The sequence below is a fragment of the Saccopteryx leptura genome, chromosome 6 (genome assembly GCF_036850995.1).
Source record: "Saccopteryx leptura isolate mSacLep1 chromosome 6, mSacLep1_pri_phased_curated, whole genome shotgun sequence".
Classification (NCBI taxonomy): Eukaryota; Metazoa; Chordata; class Mammalia; order Chiroptera; family Emballonuridae; genus Saccopteryx; species Saccopteryx leptura.
This window is the reverse complement of record NC_089508.1, coordinates 161,605,006-161,624,384: the sequence shown is the minus strand read 5'-3', so window position 1 is coordinate 161,624,384 and position 19,379 is coordinate 161,605,006. Positions and strand designations below refer to the sequence as shown.

The 19,379-nt window shown below is 47.5% G+C and overlaps 2 protein-coding genes and 1 non-coding gene across 7 annotated transcripts in view; 2 read left to right on the top strand and 1 right to left on the bottom strand.

The window, feature by feature from the left end:
• Positions 1-287: 287 nt before the first annotated feature.
• On the top strand, positions 288-18,831 carry SLC23A1 (solute carrier family 23 member 1). 5 transcript variants are annotated; one of them, XM_066344609.1, is made up of 16 exons: positions 288-414; positions 1,925-1,986; positions 2,639-2,773; positions 3,217-3,374; positions 4,080-4,168; positions 4,330-4,397; positions 4,576-4,757; positions 4,893-5,013; positions 5,265-5,421; positions 5,721-5,868; positions 6,369-6,474; positions 6,707-6,836; positions 6,936-7,079; positions 7,776-7,871; positions 11,647-11,913; positions 17,913-18,831. In XM_066344609.1, the coding sequence occupies exons 1-15, from the start codon at positions 333-335 to the stop codon at positions 11,892-11,894; spliced, it is 1,926 nt and encodes a 641-aa protein (XP_066200706.1). In that variant the 5' UTR covers positions 288-332; the 3' UTR covers positions 11,895-11,913; positions 17,913-18,831. The 5 variants fall into 5 exon arrangements, with proteins under 5 accessions (XP_066200706.1, XP_066200709.1, XP_066200708.1 ...); XM_066344612.1 differs by lacking the exon at positions 288-414 and adding an exon at positions 2,351-2,448 and having other exon boundaries at positions 1,847-1,986; XM_066344611.1 differs by lacking the exon at positions 288-414 and adding an exon at positions 2,351-2,459 and having other exon boundaries at positions 1,847-1,986.
• On the top strand, positions 10,194-10,322 carry LOC136377927 (small nucleolar RNA SNORA14). The gene has a single exon (XR_010746530.1). It is a non-coding gene; the product is annotated as a small nucleolar RNA SNORA14 (small nucleolar RNA).
• PAIP2 (poly(A) binding protein interacting protein 2) overlaps positions 16,104-19,379 on the bottom strand; it is a 30,623-nt gene continuing 27,347 nt past the window's right edge. Inside the window, exon 4 of the mRNA XM_066344624.1 lies at positions 16,104-17,081. Within this exon, the coding sequence (XP_066200721.1) occupies positions 17,025-17,081 (57 nt within the window). The 3' untranslated portion in view covers positions 16,104-17,024. The remainder of the gene's footprint in view (positions 17,082-19,379) is intronic.

The window sequence follows — 19,379 nt, the reverse complement described above, 5'->3', positions numbered from 1 at the left end:
TGTATTTATGTGGAGTCTGCATCTGGGTCTGGGGGTTGTGAATCCTTTGTGTGACTATATCCGGGACCCTTGCTATATCAAGGCCTTGTCCCTGTGGCTGAATTGAGTGTCTAGGACTAGAAGAGATCAGGGCTCTGTCTCCACACCCCCCGGGGAGTGGGAGTACTGGGGAAGAGAGAGTAGGAAGGAAAGTGCTGAGGAGCAGCTCTGTAGCTTGGAACTGGTCAGACGACTTTGGGAACCTAGCAGCAGCACACAGAAGGGAGAGGAGAGGGAAGGCAGCCGGAGGAACAGGCTGGAGGCTGGACAGGCTGACAGATTCAGGCTATGGCATGAAGCTCCTTCCCAGCTGGAGAGCGGTACTGCCCCTGGGCCCTCAGAGCCAGGCCTGGACTTGGGCACAGCAACCCAGAAGTAGGTGGCCCCTGGGGGGCTGGGTTGGGGCAGCACTGTGGAGAGCAGATCTCAGGCCTAGACCCCACCAGCTGAGGAGCCTCAGCCCCTTGGACCCTACCACTCCCTCTCAGCCAGCTCCAGGCCCCATGGCCAGGCTGGGCTGGACCTACCAGGAGGAAAGGGTAGGCTGGGACTTGGGCTGGCTTCGGGGGCTGGGTGACATGCAGCCACACAGGGCCTGGTACTTGAAAAGGCCCCAGACAAAAAAAAAAAGAAAAGAAAAAATAAAGGCCCAGACTATGTTTAATGCTCTGCTGTTGCTATCTTAAAATTAGTAATAGTTTTGGACCAGGGTACTGCATTTTCATTTTGCACCGGGTCCTGGCCCAGAGGGGAGGGAACTCCTGACCTGACATGGGGAGCAGTAAGGCCAGGCCAGCGTGGCATCTCCTTATCCAGAGCTTCATCTGTTGTGTGCCTCAGGGACCCCGAGGGGTGAGTGGCAGTGGTGGGGAGGGTAATACCTTATCACATTTAATGTATGATTTATAGCATAAGCGCAGGAGTTCAGGCCAACATGAATTTTAGGAATGGTTTTCTAAAATCTTGCTACCTGTATGGCTTTGGTCAGATCACATCTCCTAACCTGTTTCCTCAGCTGTAAAAGAGGTTAATACTGGCCTGAACAGGTGGTGGCACAGTGGATAGAGTGTCGGACTGGGACCTGGAGGACCCAGGTTCAAAACCCCAAGGTTGCCGCTTGAGCACGGACTCATCCGGCTTGAGTGCGGGATCATAGACATGATCCCACGGTTGCTGGCTCGATCCCATGGTCTCTGGCTTGAAGCCCAAGGTCACTGGCTTAAGCAAGGGGTCACTCACTCTACTGTAGCCCCCCAGTAAAGGCACATAGAGAAAGCAATCAATGAACAATTAAGGAGACTAAAGGAGCTGCAACAAAGAATTGATGCTTCTCATCTCTCTCCATTCCTGTCTGTCCCTATCTGTCCCTCTCTCTGTCTCTCTCTCTGTCTCTGTCACAAAAAAAAGAGGTTAATACTGCCCAGCGCCAGGGGTTAATTAAACACAATAATACATGGATGTTACCTGGCACACAGTTATTCCTCAATAATACGAGTGTTTATGATGATGATAATGATTATCTTGTTATTAATATATTCAGATGGTAACGTAGTAAGTGCCCGTGTCTATTCCTTTCCCTGTCACTTCACCCAGAGCTTGGTAAACTGCTGAGACTGTTCACACCTCACCCCCAATATGGCCATCTCTTGAAAAACAAGAACAGGCCCCGAGTCCAGGCTCAGCTCAGGCAGGGAATGTGGCAGAGGCTTGGGCAGCCTTTCCTATTCCACTATGACCAGGGTTAATACATTACCTCCACCCAGGTCCTGCTTTCGCAATCTTGATTGGAGCTGAGGATCTGGTTACAGATTTACTTTGAACAATGCCTGATGTGTGGAGTAAAGTCCTTCTTGGCCTTTCTATAGCCATCCCCTCTTCTCCTCAGGAACTACTCACACCTGTGTCCCAAAGATGAGGGCCCAGGAAGAACCCGAGGGCCAGACACAGGTGCTGGGGGATGGGTGGGAGCTGGGTGGGGGCAGGGTTTTGGTGGGGGCTGGAGGAACTGCATGGGCTTTCTCCCTGGGGGTTGGGGGGCAGAGACAATGGTTCTGATAGACTTGATCAAGAGTGACTGTACCAGACTGAATGTAGTAACTGGGGGATAAGGTGGGGGTGGCAGTAGGGGGTGAAAGAGACTTCAGCTTGGGGACTGGCTGATTCCCAGCTTGAGGCCAGAAGAAGCACAACCTACCCCCCTACAATGACATCTCAAGGACCTCCGAAGAGCAAAAGTGGGACCAGATTGGGCCCTAAAGGGCCTGTCCACAGTCTCCAGCCCTCTTGGTTTCCTTTCCTGGTGTCCCCCCAGGCCTTCTGACTTAGAGGCCCATTCCTTTGGCTGGATGCCCAAGTCTGGAGGGCTCTAGGAGCCAGCACAGTGGACTTACCTGCACAAGGCAATGTGAGGTGGGAGCCAGGTATCGTCAGGCCAGAGGACAGCTGGGTGGATGAACCATGAGGGAGGTGAGGATGCTGGGTTTGGACCCCTTTCTGAGGAGCTGACAGACCACTCAGGCACCTGATTGATTCTGGAGCAGAATTGACTTTGCCAGTGTCCACCTCTCCACCCTGACTTACTGCTCTCTGCTGCCCCCAGCATGAGGACCTAAGCTTAGCAGGGACCTCCACGAGGAACCCCCCAGTATCCGGGTCCACAGAGCCCAAGTTCGACATGTTGTACAAGATTGAGGACGTGCCTGCCTGGTATCTGTGCATCCTGCTGGGCTTTCAGGTGGGCTTCTCCCCACGGGCCTCCCCACTGCACGCTCCCCAGAATCCCAGCCCCCTCCCTGGCCAACAAAGTTATCTTTGTAACAGGAAGAGAAAACCAAAGTCAGCAACAGTGACTGTCACCAAGCAGGAGTAGGGAAGAGGTTCATGAGGCCCAAGAGAGGATTAACCTCCTGGGAGCAAGTATCACCTGCCAGGCAGTGTCAGTGACAGGGCAGAGGGCCCATTCCACCACAGACGCAGGAATAACTTGGGAACAGATTAGTAATCCCCAAAGAGGTGAGCAGTAACCCTGTGGGAATTCCCTGTGGGAATGTCAATCCTGGGTGGGTATGCTGCCTAGGGCAGCATGGATTCAGGCCCACAGAGGCAGGCATTAGGACAGTTAGGGAGCCCTGTTTCCCTGTGAACTACGTGGACCTCACGCTCTCCCCCCCCCCCCAGCATTACCTGACATGCTTCAGCGGCACCATCGCTGTACCCTTCCTCCTGGCTGAGGCGCTGTGTGTGGGCCGTGACCAGCACATGGTCAGCCAGCTCATTGGCACCATCTTCACCTGCGTGGGCATCACCACCCTCATCCAGACCACCCTGGGCATCCGGTGAGCTGCCCCCCCCACACACACACACACATACACACATAAACATCAGGATCAGGGAATCTCTCTCAGAGGACTCATAGGACAAGAAAAGCAGCTATCTGCCCCCACCTGCTGCTGCTTCTCCCAAGCCAGCCTTAGAGCCAGGCAGCTGGGGCCCTACCCTGACACCTGGGACTCCTCAAGGATTAATCTGTGGGTTTAAGGGAATGTGCCTTAGCTGGGCAAGGATCAATCCTGGTGCCTGCTCACCAAGCTGATTTAGCCCCACTCACGAAGCCCTCATTAAGCCCTCTTGGTATAAAGAGGACCACCCTCTTCCCTGCTTCCAGGGCTTGTGCAGAACTTGTCTGTCTTTCTGGGGTCCCCAATCTCCTTGTGCACTACCCTAGGGCCAGGGGGCCAGAGCATGGTTGTTTGTGTGGTGAGCAGAGCTAGGATACAAGAACTAAGCCGTCCACTCCTGAGCATGTGGCCCCTCACAGTGCAGAAACTGGTGTTGAGAAGGAAAGGGGACGGGTTTTAGGCCAGGAGCTCCAAGTCCTGCAGAGGGCCTCAATGACTTCCCTGTGCTCTGCCCCTGCCCTTGTCCCCTGTGTGATTCCTTCTGTCCCTCTCTCTCTATCTGTGTCCCTCTCCCCTGGTCTCCCCAGTCTGTGTGCCCCCCCCACCCCGCCTTATCCTGCTGCTCTGTGCTTCCCCTTCCAGGTTGCCGCTGTTCCAGGCCAGTGCCTTTGCATTTCTGATTCCAGCCAAAGCCATCCTGGCTCTGGAGAGATGGAAATGCCCCCCAGAAGGTGGGCACACCTCTGGGGTCTGTGCTGGAGCGGGGGGACCAGAAGCCTGGAGGTCTGGGTGACTGTTTCAAGTCCAGACACCAGGATGCATTCATGGCAGCATCTTCTCTCCCTATATCTCTGTTCCGTTCATGTGTGTGTGTCCCTGTCTCTGCCCTCAGAGGAGATCTACAGTAACTGGAGTCTGCCCCTGAACACCTCTCATATCTGGCACCCACGGATACGAGAGGTGGGTTCCCGTGGAGTAGAAGAAACCTGGACCTGAGGAGGGGGATAGATGGGAGTGGGGGCCATGCTGAATTGGGAGATGCAAGGAAGTAGTTCAGAGGCTGTTTTTTTGTTTTGTTTTTTAATGTAGAGGTCATGGCTTTTACATAATGACTTATAGCTAATCTTTGCTCTTCCAGGTCCAGGGTGCAATCATAGTGTCCAGTATAGTGGAAGTGGTGATCGGGCTGATGGGGCTGCCTGGGGCCCTGCTCAGCTACATTGGGCCTCTCACGGTCACCCCTACTGTCTCCCTTATTGGCCTCTCTGTCTTCCAAGCCGCTGGTGACCGAGCTGGCTCCCACTGGGGCATCTCAGCTTGGTGAGCGGGCACCAGGACCAATCCTTGCCCAGCCCAGTCCTTCACCCCCCACATTCCCTTCCCCATTAGTCTTGTCTCCTGCCCCTAGCCCAGCCTACCAACCAAGCCATCTCTTCTTTGTGCCTCTGCCCCCAGCTCCATTCTCCTGATCGTCCTCTTCTCCCAGTACCTGCGCAACCTCACCTTCCTGCTGCCTGTCTACCGATGGGGCAAGGGTCTCACTCTTTTCCGCGTCCAAATCTTCAAGATGTTTCCTGTGAGGATCTGAAAGGCAGCTGGGGCTGGTATCAGGGCAGGGGCTGGACTTGTGTCCAGGGCCAAGGTGGGAGACAAGGGCCAGAATAGCAGGGGAACTAAAGCCAGAACAGAGATAAGGTCCCAGCCAGGAGCTGGAATCTAGGGCTGGGGCAAAGGCTGGGGTTGGGGCTAGAGTTCGGGCTGAGGAAGAAACTGGTTAGCTGGGAACAAGATCCCTAGGGACCTCAGCATGCCATTCACCCCTCCCAGATTGTTCTGGCCATCACGATCGTGTGGCTGCTCTGCTACATCCTGACCCTGATGGACGTGCTGCCCACAGACCCTACAGCCTATGGCTTCCAAGCACGAACAGACGCCCGAGGGGACATCATGGCTATTGCACCCTGGATCCGAATCCCCTACCCGTGTGAGCAACTCTGCTTCCAACTCAGACCACCTGTAAGGCCCCTGCCAATACCAATCCAGCTGATGATAAAACTAGCATTAGCTGCACATGTATTATGTGCCAGGAAGAGTGCTGTTTAACTCATACAGAGCCTTACTCCCAGAGCCTTGTGACTCTGAGTAATCCCAAATAAGTTCCCACAACTGTTCAGCTCCCACCCCAGCTTGAAATCCTTTTACCCATACCCTCCAAAACTGCCTACTCTACCTTCTAATCCACCAGGGGCACTGCATCCATCCTCTTGTCTCCCCTCAACCCAGGTCAGTGGGGCCTGCCCACAGTGACTGCGGCTGCTGTCCTGGGAATGTTGAGTGCTACAATGGCGGGTATCATCGAATCCATCGGAGATTACTATGCTTGTGCCCGCCTGGCTGGTGCACCACCTCCTCCAGTACATGCAATCAACAGGTGTGTCCTTCTGCCCTTCCCAACATCTGCTCTCTTCTGAGGCCACTCAGGAAACAAATGCAGGGACAGGGTGGTGTCCCAAAGGTGTGGACTTGGGCAAGTCACTAATACTTTCCAGACCTCATTCTCCTTACTTTTGACATGGGGATGGATATTCTCTCTCTCACTCTGAGTGTTGTGAGTAGTTGAGGAGATAATTAAGTCAGAGGGAAACTACAGTCATTGACAACCTTCCCTGTGCCTAGCTTTTTATGTACGTTCTTTTATGCAATCCACCAATGACTGTAAGACAGGTACCTTTGTTATACTCATTTTACAGATGAGGAAATTGAAATCCAGAATCGCTTAAGGGATTAAGTGCCAGGGCACGGTGACTAGCGCTCAGACCTGGGCTTCTGGCTCCCAGCCTTACCTTTGGATACTCACAAAAGGCGAGCATCCGAGTCAAGGTAATGAGGCAGAGCCTAGATCAAATCCCCCCAAGTTCCCTTTCCTTACAGGGGCATCTTCACCGAAGGCATTTGCTGCATTATCGCTGGGCTGTTGGGCACGGGCAACGGGTCCACTTCGTCCAGCCCCAACATTGGCGTCCTGGGGATTACCAAGGTGCCACGCAAAATCAGAGCAGCACGGAAGCCCCTACCCCCATTTCATTTGCCGCAGGCCACGCCCCAAACCGGTTAGCCCCACCCCGTCTTTGAGAGGTCCTTTGCTACATCAAAGTCCTGCCTGGCCATGTGTGCCTCGCTCTTATCACAGGCCCCGCCCATACCCACCGGAACCCACCCCGCGCGGCCTCGCCCCTTGGGTATAGCCCCTCCCCCTGGCTCCCTGGCAGGTGGGCAGCCGGCGCGTGGTGCAGTACGGTGCGGTAATCATGCTGGTCCTGGGCACCATTGGCAAGTTCACGGCCCTCTTCGCTTCGCTCCCAGACCCCATCCTGGGGGGCATGTTTTGCACCCTCTTCGGTGAGTGCTGCGCGCAAATCCCGGGTGGCAGCGCGGTCGCAGAGTGGTAGAGCCTTCCCGGCCCGCGCGGCGCCTCCAGCGGCTCTCCTGCGCCCTCAGGTATGATTACTGCTGTGGGGCTGTCCAACCTGCAGTTCGTGGACATGAACTCTTCTCGCAACCTCTTCGTACTCGGATTTTCCATGTTCTTCGGGCTTACACTGCCAAATTACCTGGAGTCCAATCCCGGCGCCATCAACACAGGTGCCTCCACCTGTCTGAATGTCACTGCGGGTGGGGGAGGTGTGGTGCACCCGACTCTGAGTACAGCCCCCTTCCCAAAGGCTCCACACAGCTAGAGCAACAAATCCTGCTCAACTGTGGATGTTAATCAGCAGCTGAGAAGCCAGTTAATTAGCAATTAGACACTTTCTGTGGACAGGCATTGAGCTTTACATTTGCTCATTTAATTGTCACAACAGCTCCAAGAGATAGATACTATCATCATCTCCATGTCACAGATGGGGACAGTGAAGCTTAAATGATTTGTCCCAAGACAACAAGTAGCAACTAGCAAAACTGGGATTTGAATTCAAGGGTGGGAGAAGCAGAGGTGCAGATAGGCTTTAAAGTCAGGGTTTGCCTGGCCTGTGGTGGCGCAGTGGGTAAAACGTCGACCTGGAACGCTGAAGTCGCCGGTTCGAAACCCTGCACTTGTCTGGTCAAGGCACATATGGGAGTTGATGCTTCCTGCTCCTCCTCCCCTTTCTCTCTCTCTCTCCTCTCTAAAAATGAATAAATAAAAAGAAAAAAATGTTTTTAAAAAATGTCAGGGTTTGTACTGTTCCAGCTCCACACCTGCTAAAGGGAGTCAGCAGGCTGTACAGAAGAGAGAAAGTCCCTGAGGTCTGCTCTCCAGATGGGGCCATCACACCCATTAGCCCTTGGCCTGTTCCACAGGTATTCCTGAAGTGGACCAGATTCTGACTGTGCTGCTGACCACAGAGATGTTCGTGGGTGGATGCCTTGCTTTCATACTGGATAACACGGTACCAGGTATGGGTCATCTCTGGGAGGGAAACAGAACTAGGCTGGGCTCATTTGCACTCATACACATGGCCCCTGAACCGGAGCTGTGGTCAAGTCCAGTGTGATGTAGGCCCTGTAGGCAGGGAGAAGCAGGAACAGAGAGGCTAGTGGAGTGCCCACTGGCGGGAGGGAGAGACCACTGGCCAGAGGCACAGACATGCATCATAGGTCTGAAAGAGGGTAGGGCAAGAAGAGTCATTCTGGAGCCCTTGTGAATCTTTTCCTTTCCATTTCTTGATAGCCACTGGGGTGAGGGGTGCCTTTGGGTGCTTTTGCTTTATTAGGACAGATAAAAGCATCAGTTTGTTAGCCAAAACACTCAAAATATGCCAGCAGCCTGCAATGGTGGCTACTAGGAAGAGCCCTAACTATTCTCTTTGCTATTAGGACTTTTTGCAGGGATTGTGGAGGATACTTCCTGGGGGTTTCTGAGAACCCTCATGGACCACATTTATGTGCCCAGTAAATACATAAAAACTAAATGTCATCAGGTGCCCTAACTAGTAACAGGCACTGTTAACATTTACCAAATTATCTTCTATGGGTCAGTCATGGAGCTAAGTGTCTTACCCTCAAAACTATCCTGTGAGGCAGAGCCTATCAACACTGTTTTATATGAGGAAACAGAGGTTAATTGACTCACCCAAGGTCACTTTTGCACATTTATAACTTTGTAAATCTGAGACTTTAACGAAGTCCATCTATGGCCTGTGTTCTAGCCATTGCACTACACAGTGCAACCCTCTACTGGAGGGTTTCAGGGGAACTGGAAGATCAAGGAAAGCTCCGTGGAAACAGGAGTTAAAGACTGCGTTAGTCCAGGGAGATTAGGGATGGGAGTAACAGAATGGTCCTCCGTTTCCCATCACTTGACCCCACATGCTTCCCTTTTTCTGAAGCTACAAATCAGAGGCTGGCTGTGTGCAGCTGGTGGAGTGTAGGCAGGGAAGGGCCAGGGCTCCCCAGCACTTTTAGGAATTTTAGAAAGCATCAGATATGAGGGAGCACTCTTGGTAGCAGCTAGCCCTTGGATGGATGGGTTTACCTGATCAGGATACCTCTCCCATTTAGAGGAAGCTGGGCTGGGGACTGAAGCAGCCCATTCTGTGAACCTGAATAGGAAGTTGGCAGCCTCAATGCCTAGGGAATTTGGGGAGATGGGGGGCTTCAGGTGGACAGTTATAAACTGAGGGGCTTCTCTGTGATTTGGGTAGCTGGATTAAACTAACCTAGATGTTAACAGTCTTAGACTGCCTCGTGGAGCTCCTCACATCCCTATCCTTCAATCCAACTGCCCATCAGCAACCATCCTTGCCAGGAGATCATATGCCATGACACATAATCTTCAACAATCCGTCAATATACACTATGAGGAATCTGAAGCTAAGAGTGGTGAAATCACTTGCCTAAGGCCATACAACCTGCATCCCAACCCAGGTCTAGCTAGCTCAGAACTCAAGCCCATATCGTGGAACCACACAGCTCTCTCTTGTAGGATGTGAACACTTCGCTGATATTTGCTTTCTCTTTACCCATCCACAACCCAACCTTAGAGGGGCAGTTAACTGAGTTCACCAAATGCTAGAGGATTTTACCAGCTTGGATCTGGGTTAGACACTAAAGGGAATATGCGGGGGGGAAAAAGTGTTTTAAGTCCATTTTGAGGAGCTCCTAGCACAAGACAAGAAATAAAATTGAGTTTAAAGCAATTTAGAACAATAAGGTAAATAAGCCTGGGACTGAGTCATCAAGAGGATTCCTGGATGGGGCCTAGAATGGACAGGACTCGGAGAAGCAGACAGAGAGCACTGCAGGTAAAGATATAAAAGGTAGGTGAGAAACCCTGGGCCAGTTGTCATGTGTCCTGGCAGTGGTGAGGGGGGGTGACCAGACAACATCGTCTTGTGCCACAACTAGTCCTGCTCAGGTAGCTCAGTTGGTTGTAGCATCATCCTGATACACCAAGGTTGCAGGTTCAATCCCCAGTCAGGGCACATACAAGAATTAATCAATGATGGCATTAAGTAAATGGAACAACAAATTGATGTTTCTCTCTCTTGCCTCTTTCCTCTAACATCATTAGATAAAAAAACTTACGCCCTTGCTGGATAACTCAGCTGGTTAGAACTTTGTCCTGAAGCTCAGATTCCAGGTTTGAACCTTGGCCAGGCCACATACAGGAACAGATGGATGTTCCTGTATCTCTCTCTATTCCTCTATCCCTCTTTCTTTAAAATCAGTAAATAAATAAAAAAAAATTAAAATCATTACATAAAAAACTTAAAAGGATTGCATTCTAAAACCCTCTTGGTAGCTGTGCTCTTGGTGTGCCAAGATACGAGTGGATGCTACATAGACTGCAGGGGGTCAGAGACTGCACTTCTCCTGGCACAACCTTACTTCAGATCTGTGACATCTATTTCTTTTTTTTTTTTTTTTTCAGAGAGAGAGAGAGAGAGAGAGAGAGAGTCAGAGAGAGGGATAGATAGGGACAGGAACGGAGAGAGATGAGAAGCATCAATCATTAGTTTTTCGTTGCGACACCTTAGTTGTTCATTGATTGCTTTCCCATATGTGCCTTGACCGTGGGGCTACAGCAGACCGAGGAACCCCTTGCTCAAGCCAGCGACCTTGGGCTCAAGCTGGTGAACTTTGCTCAAACCAGATGAGCCCACGCTCAATCTGGTGACCTCGGGGTCTCCAACCTGGGTCCTCCGCATCCTAGTAGGACGCTCTATCCACTGCACCACTGCCTGGTCAGGCTTTTTTTTTTTTTTTTGGGTAGTGAGCAAGAACGAGAGAGAGAAACAGAGAGAAAGGGAAAGCGATGAGAAGCATTAACTCATAGTTGCGAGACTTTAGTTGTTCATTGATTGCTTCTCATATGTACCTTCACAGGGGCAAGGGTGCTCAAGTGAAGCCCCTTGCTCAAGCCAGTAACCATGGTATCATTTTTTATTATTAAAAAAAAAATCTGTATCTATTTTTTTAGAGGAAAAGAATCATCAAATTTTCATCCCACTTATTTATGTATTAATTGGTTGATTCTAATATGTACCCTGGCCAGGGATCTAACCTGCAACCTTGGCATACCAGGACATTGTTCTAACCAACTGAGCTACCCAGCCAGGAATCGAACCCCACAACCTTGATGCACTGGGACGGGCTCTAACCAACTGAGCTATCTGGCTAGAGAGAGTCTAACTTTTTGGTTTCCACCAGCCCAGCACACACTAGCCTTTCTGCCAGTTTCTTCCTCATAAAATTTTGTACAACAGTGCATTTATACTTCCTTCAGGTGTATTTTGAAGAAATGAAATAATGAAATTATAGCACTTAGCATAGAGCCTGGCACACTGCAGATATACAATAAACACTAATTATAACCAGTATCCTTTAGGGTTTCCTAGAACTCTGGCCAAGTTAGAAGCTGGAAAATCATGGATTCAACCTGTTTTAGAACCAGAGACAATAGCCCTGGCCCCATAGCTAGTTGGTTAGAGCATTGTCCTGTTACACTAAGGTTTCAGGTTCAATCCCTGGTCAATGATTACACAACTAAGTAGAAACACAAATCAGTGTTTCTCCCTCAAATCAATAAATTAAAAAACAAAACAAAACATCCAGAAGATACTTGAGAATCAGGACACTCAATTCCAGAAGCCTGCTTTAGGACTAGATGGGAAGGGGATGTAGGTGACAGTGGCTGGCCCTAGTAAGTGACCCCACTGTCCTTTCCCAGGGAGCCCCGAGGAACGAGGTCTGATACAGTGGAAAGCTGGGGCCCATGCCAACAGTGAGATGTCTACTACTCTCAAGAGCTATGACTTCCCCATTGGGATGAACATGGTAAAAAGGATTGACTTTCTGAAATACATTCCTATCTGCCCAGTCTTCAAAGGATTTTCTTCAAGGTCAAAAGACCAGCTTCCAATTCCAGAAGATACTACAGAAAATAGAGAAGCTGGGCCTGTGTGCACCAAGGTCTGAAAAATTACTTCCAAAAAAGGTAAGATGTTAATCTTTGGATTTTTTATTTTATTTTAATTTTTTACAGAGACAAAGAGAGAATCAGAGAGAGGGATAGACAGGGACAGACAGATAGGAATGGAGAGATGAGAAGCATCAATCATTAGTTTTTGTTCCGCATTGCGACACCTTAGTTGTTCATTGATTGCTTTCTCATATGTGCCTTGACCGCAGGCCTTCAGTAGACCGAGTAACCCCTTGCTTGAGCCAGTGACCCTGGGTCCAAGCTGGTGAGCTTTTTGCTCAAACCAGATGAGCCCGCACTCAAGCTACCGAGTTTGGGTCCTCAGCATCCCAGTCCAACGCTCTATCCACTGCGCCGCCTGGTCAGGCAATCTTTGGCTTTTGAGGGAGGGTTGGAAAGTCATACTTATGTTTTAACCAAAGAAAAAACAAACTACTCAGTTTCTTTTTTTTGTGACCTATTTGAGTATCAAGAGGAAGGTAAACTGGGCAAGATATCAATATATGGATTTTGAGTTGAATTCCTTAGCTATTTTATAGTAAGAGTGGAACTTTCCACCTGGTATGGGCCCATGAGGGGTTACAAGTATGCTAAAATACTGATCACTTCAGTCTTCTGGGTATCTGGGTAGAAGCTGGGTTAACTAGAGGTCACGTGACATACACTCTAGCCATTGGCAGCCAGCCTCATCTCTGCACCCCAGTATGCTAAAAAAAAGGACATTCTATGACATAGAAATAAAGGTCCTGGCTAAGTAGCTCAGTTGGTTAGAACACTGTCTTTATATGCCAAGGTTGTGGGTTTGATCCCCAGTCAGCGCACATATAAGAATCAATGAATGAATGCACAAATAGGTGGAACAACAAATTCTTTCTCTCCTTATCTTTCTAAAATAGGTAAATCAATAAAACTTTAAAAAGTGAGACATGGAAAAGGTTGATAAATATTGACATAGCACAGAAACTGGAAATACCCTCTCATAAGCCTTGTTTCAATAATGATCATAAAATAAAAAGTGACTTTTAAGTTACCCTAAATCTATACCATTTAGGCTCTGGGGTGATCATCTGTTCCAAGGACTTCAAAATAAAATAGTGATGTTCTGAAATGTTCCATCTCTACCTATAATACAGATGCCTGCTAAATTAAACATCAGAGTAGTTTTAATATGCATGTTCCCTAAGCAAAGTTACAACAAAATGAGAGCTTAGCCTAGATGACTACTTAACAGTAATAACAATCACTTAAATAAAACTTTCTATGTGCCAGTGACTGTCTTAAGTGCTTGATGTATATTAATTAATCATAGAATCCTGAGATAAGTACTGTAATTACTACCATTTTTTAAAGAGGTGGAAACTAAGTCACAGAAAAGTGACTTGCTCCCAATCACTGGCTTCACAGGAAGACTTGCTAGTCTTTGCTCTCAATCATTAGGTTAAAAAGCCTAGGTTTATATTCTCCAAGTATACTGCAGTATAGTAATTTGGCAGTATGTGGAAATATGTCTGAGCTGAGAAAGGATCTGTAAGCCTCATATATATATTTTTTTAAAAAATTTATTTTCAGAGAGAGGAGAGAGAAAGGGGGGAGAAGTGGGAAGCATCAACTTGTAGTAGTTGCTTCTAGTATGTGCCTTGATGGGTAAGCCTGGGGTTTCAAACCGGCGATCTCAGCGTTCCAGGTTGACGCTTTAGCCACTGCGCCACCACAGGTCAGGCTCATGTATTTTTTCTTAAAAAAAAAAATAAATTTTTTTTTTTTGTATTTTTCTGAAGCTGGAGAAACAGGGAGACAGTCAGACAGACTCCCGCATGCGCCTGACCAGGATCCACCCGGCACACCCACTAAGGGGGGACGCTCTGCCCACCAGGGGGCGATGCTCTGCCCCTCCGGGGCGTCGCTCTGTTGCGACCAGAGCCACTCCAGCGCCTGGGGCAGAGGCCAAGGAGCCATCCCCAGCGCCCGGGCCATCTTTGCTCCAACGGAGCATCGCTGCGGGAGGGGAAGAGAGAGACAGAGAGGAAGGAGAGGGGGAGGGGTGGAGAAGCAGATGGGCGCTTCTCCTGTGTGCCCTGGCCGGGAATCGAACCCGGGACTTCTGCACGCCAGGCTGACGCTCTACCACTGAGCCAACCGGCCAGGGCAAAAAATTTTTTTTTAAGAGAGATAAGTGGTTGGCTCAGCGGTAGAGCGTCGGCCTAGCGTGCGGAGGACCCGGGTTCGATTCCCGGCCAGGGCACATAGGAGAAGCGCCCATTTGCTTCTCCACCCCTCCGCCGCGCTTTCCTCTCTGTCTCTCTCTTCCCCTCCCGCAGCCAAGGCTCCACTGGAGCAAAGATGGCCTGGGCGCTGGGCATGGCTCTGTGGCCTCTGCCTCAGGCGCTAGAGTGGCTCTGGTCGCAATATGGCGACGCCCAGGATGGGCAGAGCATCGCCCCTGGTGGGCGTGCCGGGTGGATCCCGGTCGGGCGCATGCGGGAGTCTGTCTGACTGTCTATCCCCGTTTCCAGCTTCAGAAAAATGAAAAAAAAAAAAAAAAAGAGAGATAAGTGGGAGGAGAGAGGGAGAGGAACTTCGATTTATTGTTTCACTTATTTAGGCATTCTTTGGTTGATTCTTTCATGTGCCCCAACTGGGGACTGAACCCACAACCTTGGTGTATTGGGATGATGCTCTAACCAACTGAGCGATGTGGCCAGGGCAGGCAGCCTCGTGTATTTGGCAGCCTGCAGTGCCACTTGTGGTACTGACCTCTTAGAGAACAGAGAGGACTGGTTGTATCATGGCTCCAAAGAGAACAAGAACCAAGCATGATCACCTCTGCTCCTGAGTTTCTTTAAAAATCTATTTATTAGTTTGTTACAGTAGCTATTAAAAACCACTGGGGCACAGGTGCTCACACTCAATGACACCCCCCCCCCCCCAAGAATGTGAACCAGAACTGATTACATGGCCTTTTTTTTTACAGAGACAGAGTCAGAGAGAGGGATAGATAGGGACAGACAGACAGGAACAGAGAGAGATGAGAAGCAACAATCATCAGTTTTTCGTTGCGACACCTTAGTTGTTCATTGATTGCTTTCTCATATGTGCCTTGACCGTGGGCCTTCAGACTGAGTAACCCCTTGCTCAAGCCAGTGATTTTGGGTCCAAGCTGGTGAGCTTTACTCAACCCAGATGAGCCCGCATTCAAGCTGGCGACCTCAGGGTCTTAAACTTGGGTCCTCCACATCTCAGTCCGACACTCTATCCACTGCGTCACTTGCCTGGTCAGGCTACATGACCTTCTTAATCTTGAGTCCATCAAGCTCAAGAAAAGCACAGAGGACATTATTAAAAACTGAGCAGGGCCATGAGGTAAAATTATATGTATGAAACCGGGAAATTGCTAGTTGGTTGACAGCCTATCCCAAATTAAAATTAGCTGCTAACATATTATAAATAAGCTTGTGGGGGGCGAGGTATAGATTAATCAAAATAGAAAACCAGTCCATTTAGACCAGCAATGGCTTGTGAAGGGAAGAAGCCAATGAAAGTTATAACAGAGTAAGATTACCACTATATTGGTCAGCCAGTTTTTTTAAAAATCATTTTTGGCTTTTAAGATTTTATTCATTTTAGAGAGAAGGGAGAGAGAGCAAGAGAGAGAGAGAGAAGGGGGGAGAAATAGGCATCAACTCCCATAGGTGCCTGACCAGGCAAGCACAGGGTTTTGAAACAGCGACCTCAATGTAGGTCAATGCTTTATCCACTGTGCTACCATAGGTCAGACAAGCCAAAGTTTCTTTCTATTTATTTTTTAATTTATTGATTTTATAGAGAGAGGAGAGAGAGAGAGAAAGAGAGAAAAAGAGAAAGAAAAAGAGAGAGGGCAGAGGGGGGAGGAGCAGGAAGCATCAACTCCCAATGTGCCTTGACCAGGCAAGCCAAGCCAAAGTTTCTTAACACGGATATCCTACAACTGCCCTAACACTGTAGCCTGAGGAGATAAACACGGGTTATGGAAAGGGCTGTGGGGTTTATTTTACTGTTGTATTTTAGACAAATAGTTATATAACAACATACTTGACACAATGGAATTTAATAGTTTGTTCTCTCAGCAAATTTTGCCAGTAGGGGTGTCCTGAGGGGCTAAGCCCACACTAAAGTGAGTATTACGGCTGGAAATTCTGCATCTGGCACCCAAAAAACACAATCATCAGTTTAGTTCTACTATTATTTATTTTTTTAAATATTTTTGAAAAAATATAATTTTTTTACAATATTTTCAACTTAAACACTATTCACACTGAACACATACGGAAGCTTAATCTACCCAAATATGAAGTTTAAGAAGCCAAAACTGTTCTAGCTTTGTTAAAAGAAAAGTTGTGCTGCAGACTATTGTAGGGATGATTAACAAAGCAAGGAAAAGCACCATTCAAATCACACGTTATAATTTCTTTGTTCAATTGGATTATGGGTTGGTCAAATGTTGTTAAGACTTCACAAAGGCATAGCTATGATGAGAACTGCAGATGGTACAATTCTCAAATCACATACTTCCTCAGATGTATTTCTTACATGATAACATACCTCAAAGCCAAAACTAGTTCTTTATCTGATCACTACCTTGTAACCTCCGTAACCAAAGACATATGTACCTACAATGAATTATTTCTAATCACCTAACAAGCCTTCCTCAGATTTTTAGATGGGGACAAATGTGAATTTAAGTCTGAACTGAGAAATCTGCTTAACCACTAGAACTTAATTTTTAAAAAGTTCAGACATCATCAAATATTAACCCTAAGAGACAAGTTTAGCCTCAAAAAAGACAATTCACTAGATTTAAAGGTCATTTAATTTGGTGCTTTGTCACAACTTGACTGGTGCTTCTTTCCCTGCTGTGTTCACATCAAGCCATGGGGCCAATTCTATTTCTCAGTAAATGTTTGACAGCTTTTTACTTAATAACAGTCTCAGCACTTTTATTAAGCATGCAAGACTAACAAAACTTTGGCAATGCATAAGTGTAACACAGTGACAAGAGAGAGCTTTTACAATTAAGTCTTCTAATACTGCCTTCACAGTGTGGAAATTGTGCTACATCCACCAAAAGAGGGCCCCGTCTACTCAGTATTTTAGTACTTCACCCCAGGAACAAACTCCTTTGCATTTGGATTCAGATTGCTCTTGACCTGGAAAATAAGTACATAAAAAAGCAAGTTCATTAAAAGATAGCTTCAGATATGCAGAAGCCTTCAACCCAGATCCACATGCAAAAACATCTTTCAAAAAATACAAGACAAAAGCATTAACTCAGATCGAGAAATTCAATCCCCACCCCCAGAAAAATCAATGGCTGGGAAGGCTCCAGATGTAAGCTATATGTATTATATCAAATTTTATTAACTTTTGAAAGAGAAAGTAGGAACTGAAATTAAATTTGCTTAAGTGTAGCCTGACCAATTGTGGCACAGTAGATAAAGCATTGATCTGAGACGCTGAAGTCCCAGGTTTGAAACTCTTTAAGGTCACTGGCTTGAGTACAGGCTTGCCAGCTTGGGCATAGGGTCGCTCAAGCTTGAGTATGAGATAATCCCATGGTCACTGCTTGGGCCCAATGGTTGCTCACTGGCTCAGCTAGAGCTCACCACCCCACCCCAGAATGCAATCAATTTAACAACTGAAGTGACAAAACTACCAGTTATCTTATCTCTCTGCTTCTTATCTCTCTCCCTTCCTGTGTGTTACCCATTACCTCCCCACTGCTAAAACAAAACAAATTGCTAAAGTGTAACCTGAAACCCACTAACTTCACATAAACTAAAAAAGTGTCACAGACCAAGAAATTCTGTTCCTTTAACTATAATGTTTGACTTTGTTTAAACACTTTTATACTATGCAAAAATATTAAACAAGTGTTGAAATGATTAAAATGATTTGAGAACTGTTTATAGATTAAATTTATGATCTTCACTGAAAATGTGGAGCTGTCTTTCTACATTGCTGTATTCTGTTTCCCACAGGAAGCATGTATATGATAGGAAAAGAAAACTACATGGGGAGTCAGAAGACCTAAGTTGGAACCCCAGCTCTTCCCCTAACTAACTTCCTATGTAAGCCTGGCAAAGTCACTCTCTCTGGGACTCCATTTTTACAACAGTTAGAAGAATGGTCCAAAGTCTCTAAGAGGCTTAGAGACTTGTACCACTATCATTTTATATTTCTAAATCTTTCAGCATATAGGGAATAGCTGGAAATTTTCTTCCATCACATCTTGCAATGAAAGTTGAAAAACATGAAAAGAAAACAGGACAGATTCTAGGGCCTGAAATGTAGGCATGCTGGAAGGCTTTTAGACTGATTCTGAGCCTGTTATGTCGCTTACTTCAAGACCAAAGCACATTAAACAACATACTGGAGCAATAATTTAATCTTAGTTTCATAATTTATATACAACCACTTCCTTGCAAAGGACATATTTTTCCTTCCCTCAAGAGAAAGATATAAAAGTGTGAGATTTAAATAAAAAGCAGTGTTCTTGAATGTGCAATCTTTTGGCAGCTACAAAAGAATGAGAAGGAATTAAGTAATCTCAAATAGATTGAGTTGAACAAATCAGTGTCTAGAGACAATATATTTCTACTGGTTCCAGATTAAAGTTATACATTATACCCAGCAAAGGGCTTTACTCATTAGAGCAACCAGAATTATTTGTGGAGTGTCTAGGTAGTCTAACAGACTATTCAGATCACACATCTGCTCAACTGGGCCATTTACTGCAACAAAGGCTATACAATTTAAATTTCAGTGCTCTTGATACAGTCCCCTAGAAGAATGGTTTCCAAATGCCTGATAGGGTAGGTCGGCAGTATCTGGAAGTGCTTTTTAAAAATAAACATGCCTAGACTATTGATTCTGCAGTTCTGGGCTGCAGCTGAAGAACTTTGCTGTGTTGTGCTATATTTTTATTTTTATTTTTCTGAAGTGAGAAATGGGGAGGCAGAAAGACAGCCACACCAGGATCCACCCGGCAAGCCCACTAGGGGGCGATGCTCTGCCCATCTGGGATGTTGCTCCACTGCAACCAGAGCCATTCTAGCACCTGAGGCAGAGGCCATGGAGCCATCCTCAGTGCCCAGCCCAACTTTGCTCCAATGGAGCCTTGGCTGTGGGAGGGGAAGAGAGAGATAGAAAGGAGAGGAGGAAGGGTGGAGAAGCAAATGGGTGCTTCTCCTGTGTGCTGTGGCTGGGAATCGAACCCAGGACATCCACCTGCCAGGCCAACACTCTACCATTGAACCAATCGGCCAGGGCCAGAAACTTTGTTTTTAAAGCTTCATGTAATTATAATGCAGAGCCAGGTTAGGAAATCACTGCACAAAACATAAGACAATTGCAGGAAATACCACGGATAAGGCGCACATAAAAAAACAAAACAAAATTGTGGTCTAAAAACTAGGTGCATCTTATACAGTGGTTGTAGTTTTTTT

Excerpts from the sequence above, each read along its gene's own strand:
- SLC23A1 (XM_066344609.1), top strand. The coding sequence starts at position 333 with ATGAAGCTCCTTCCCAGCTGGAGAGCGGTACTGCCCCTGGGCCCTCAG. Across the intron at positions 3,375-4,079 it reads CAGACCACCCTGGGCATCCG|GTTGCCGCTGTTCCAGGCCA; the intron begins GTGAGCTGCCCC and ends TTCCCCTTCCAG. Across the intron at positions 5,422-5,720 it reads GATCCGAATCCCCTACCCGT|GTCAGTGGGGCCTGCCCACA; the intron begins GTGAGCAACTCT and ends CCCTCAACCCAG.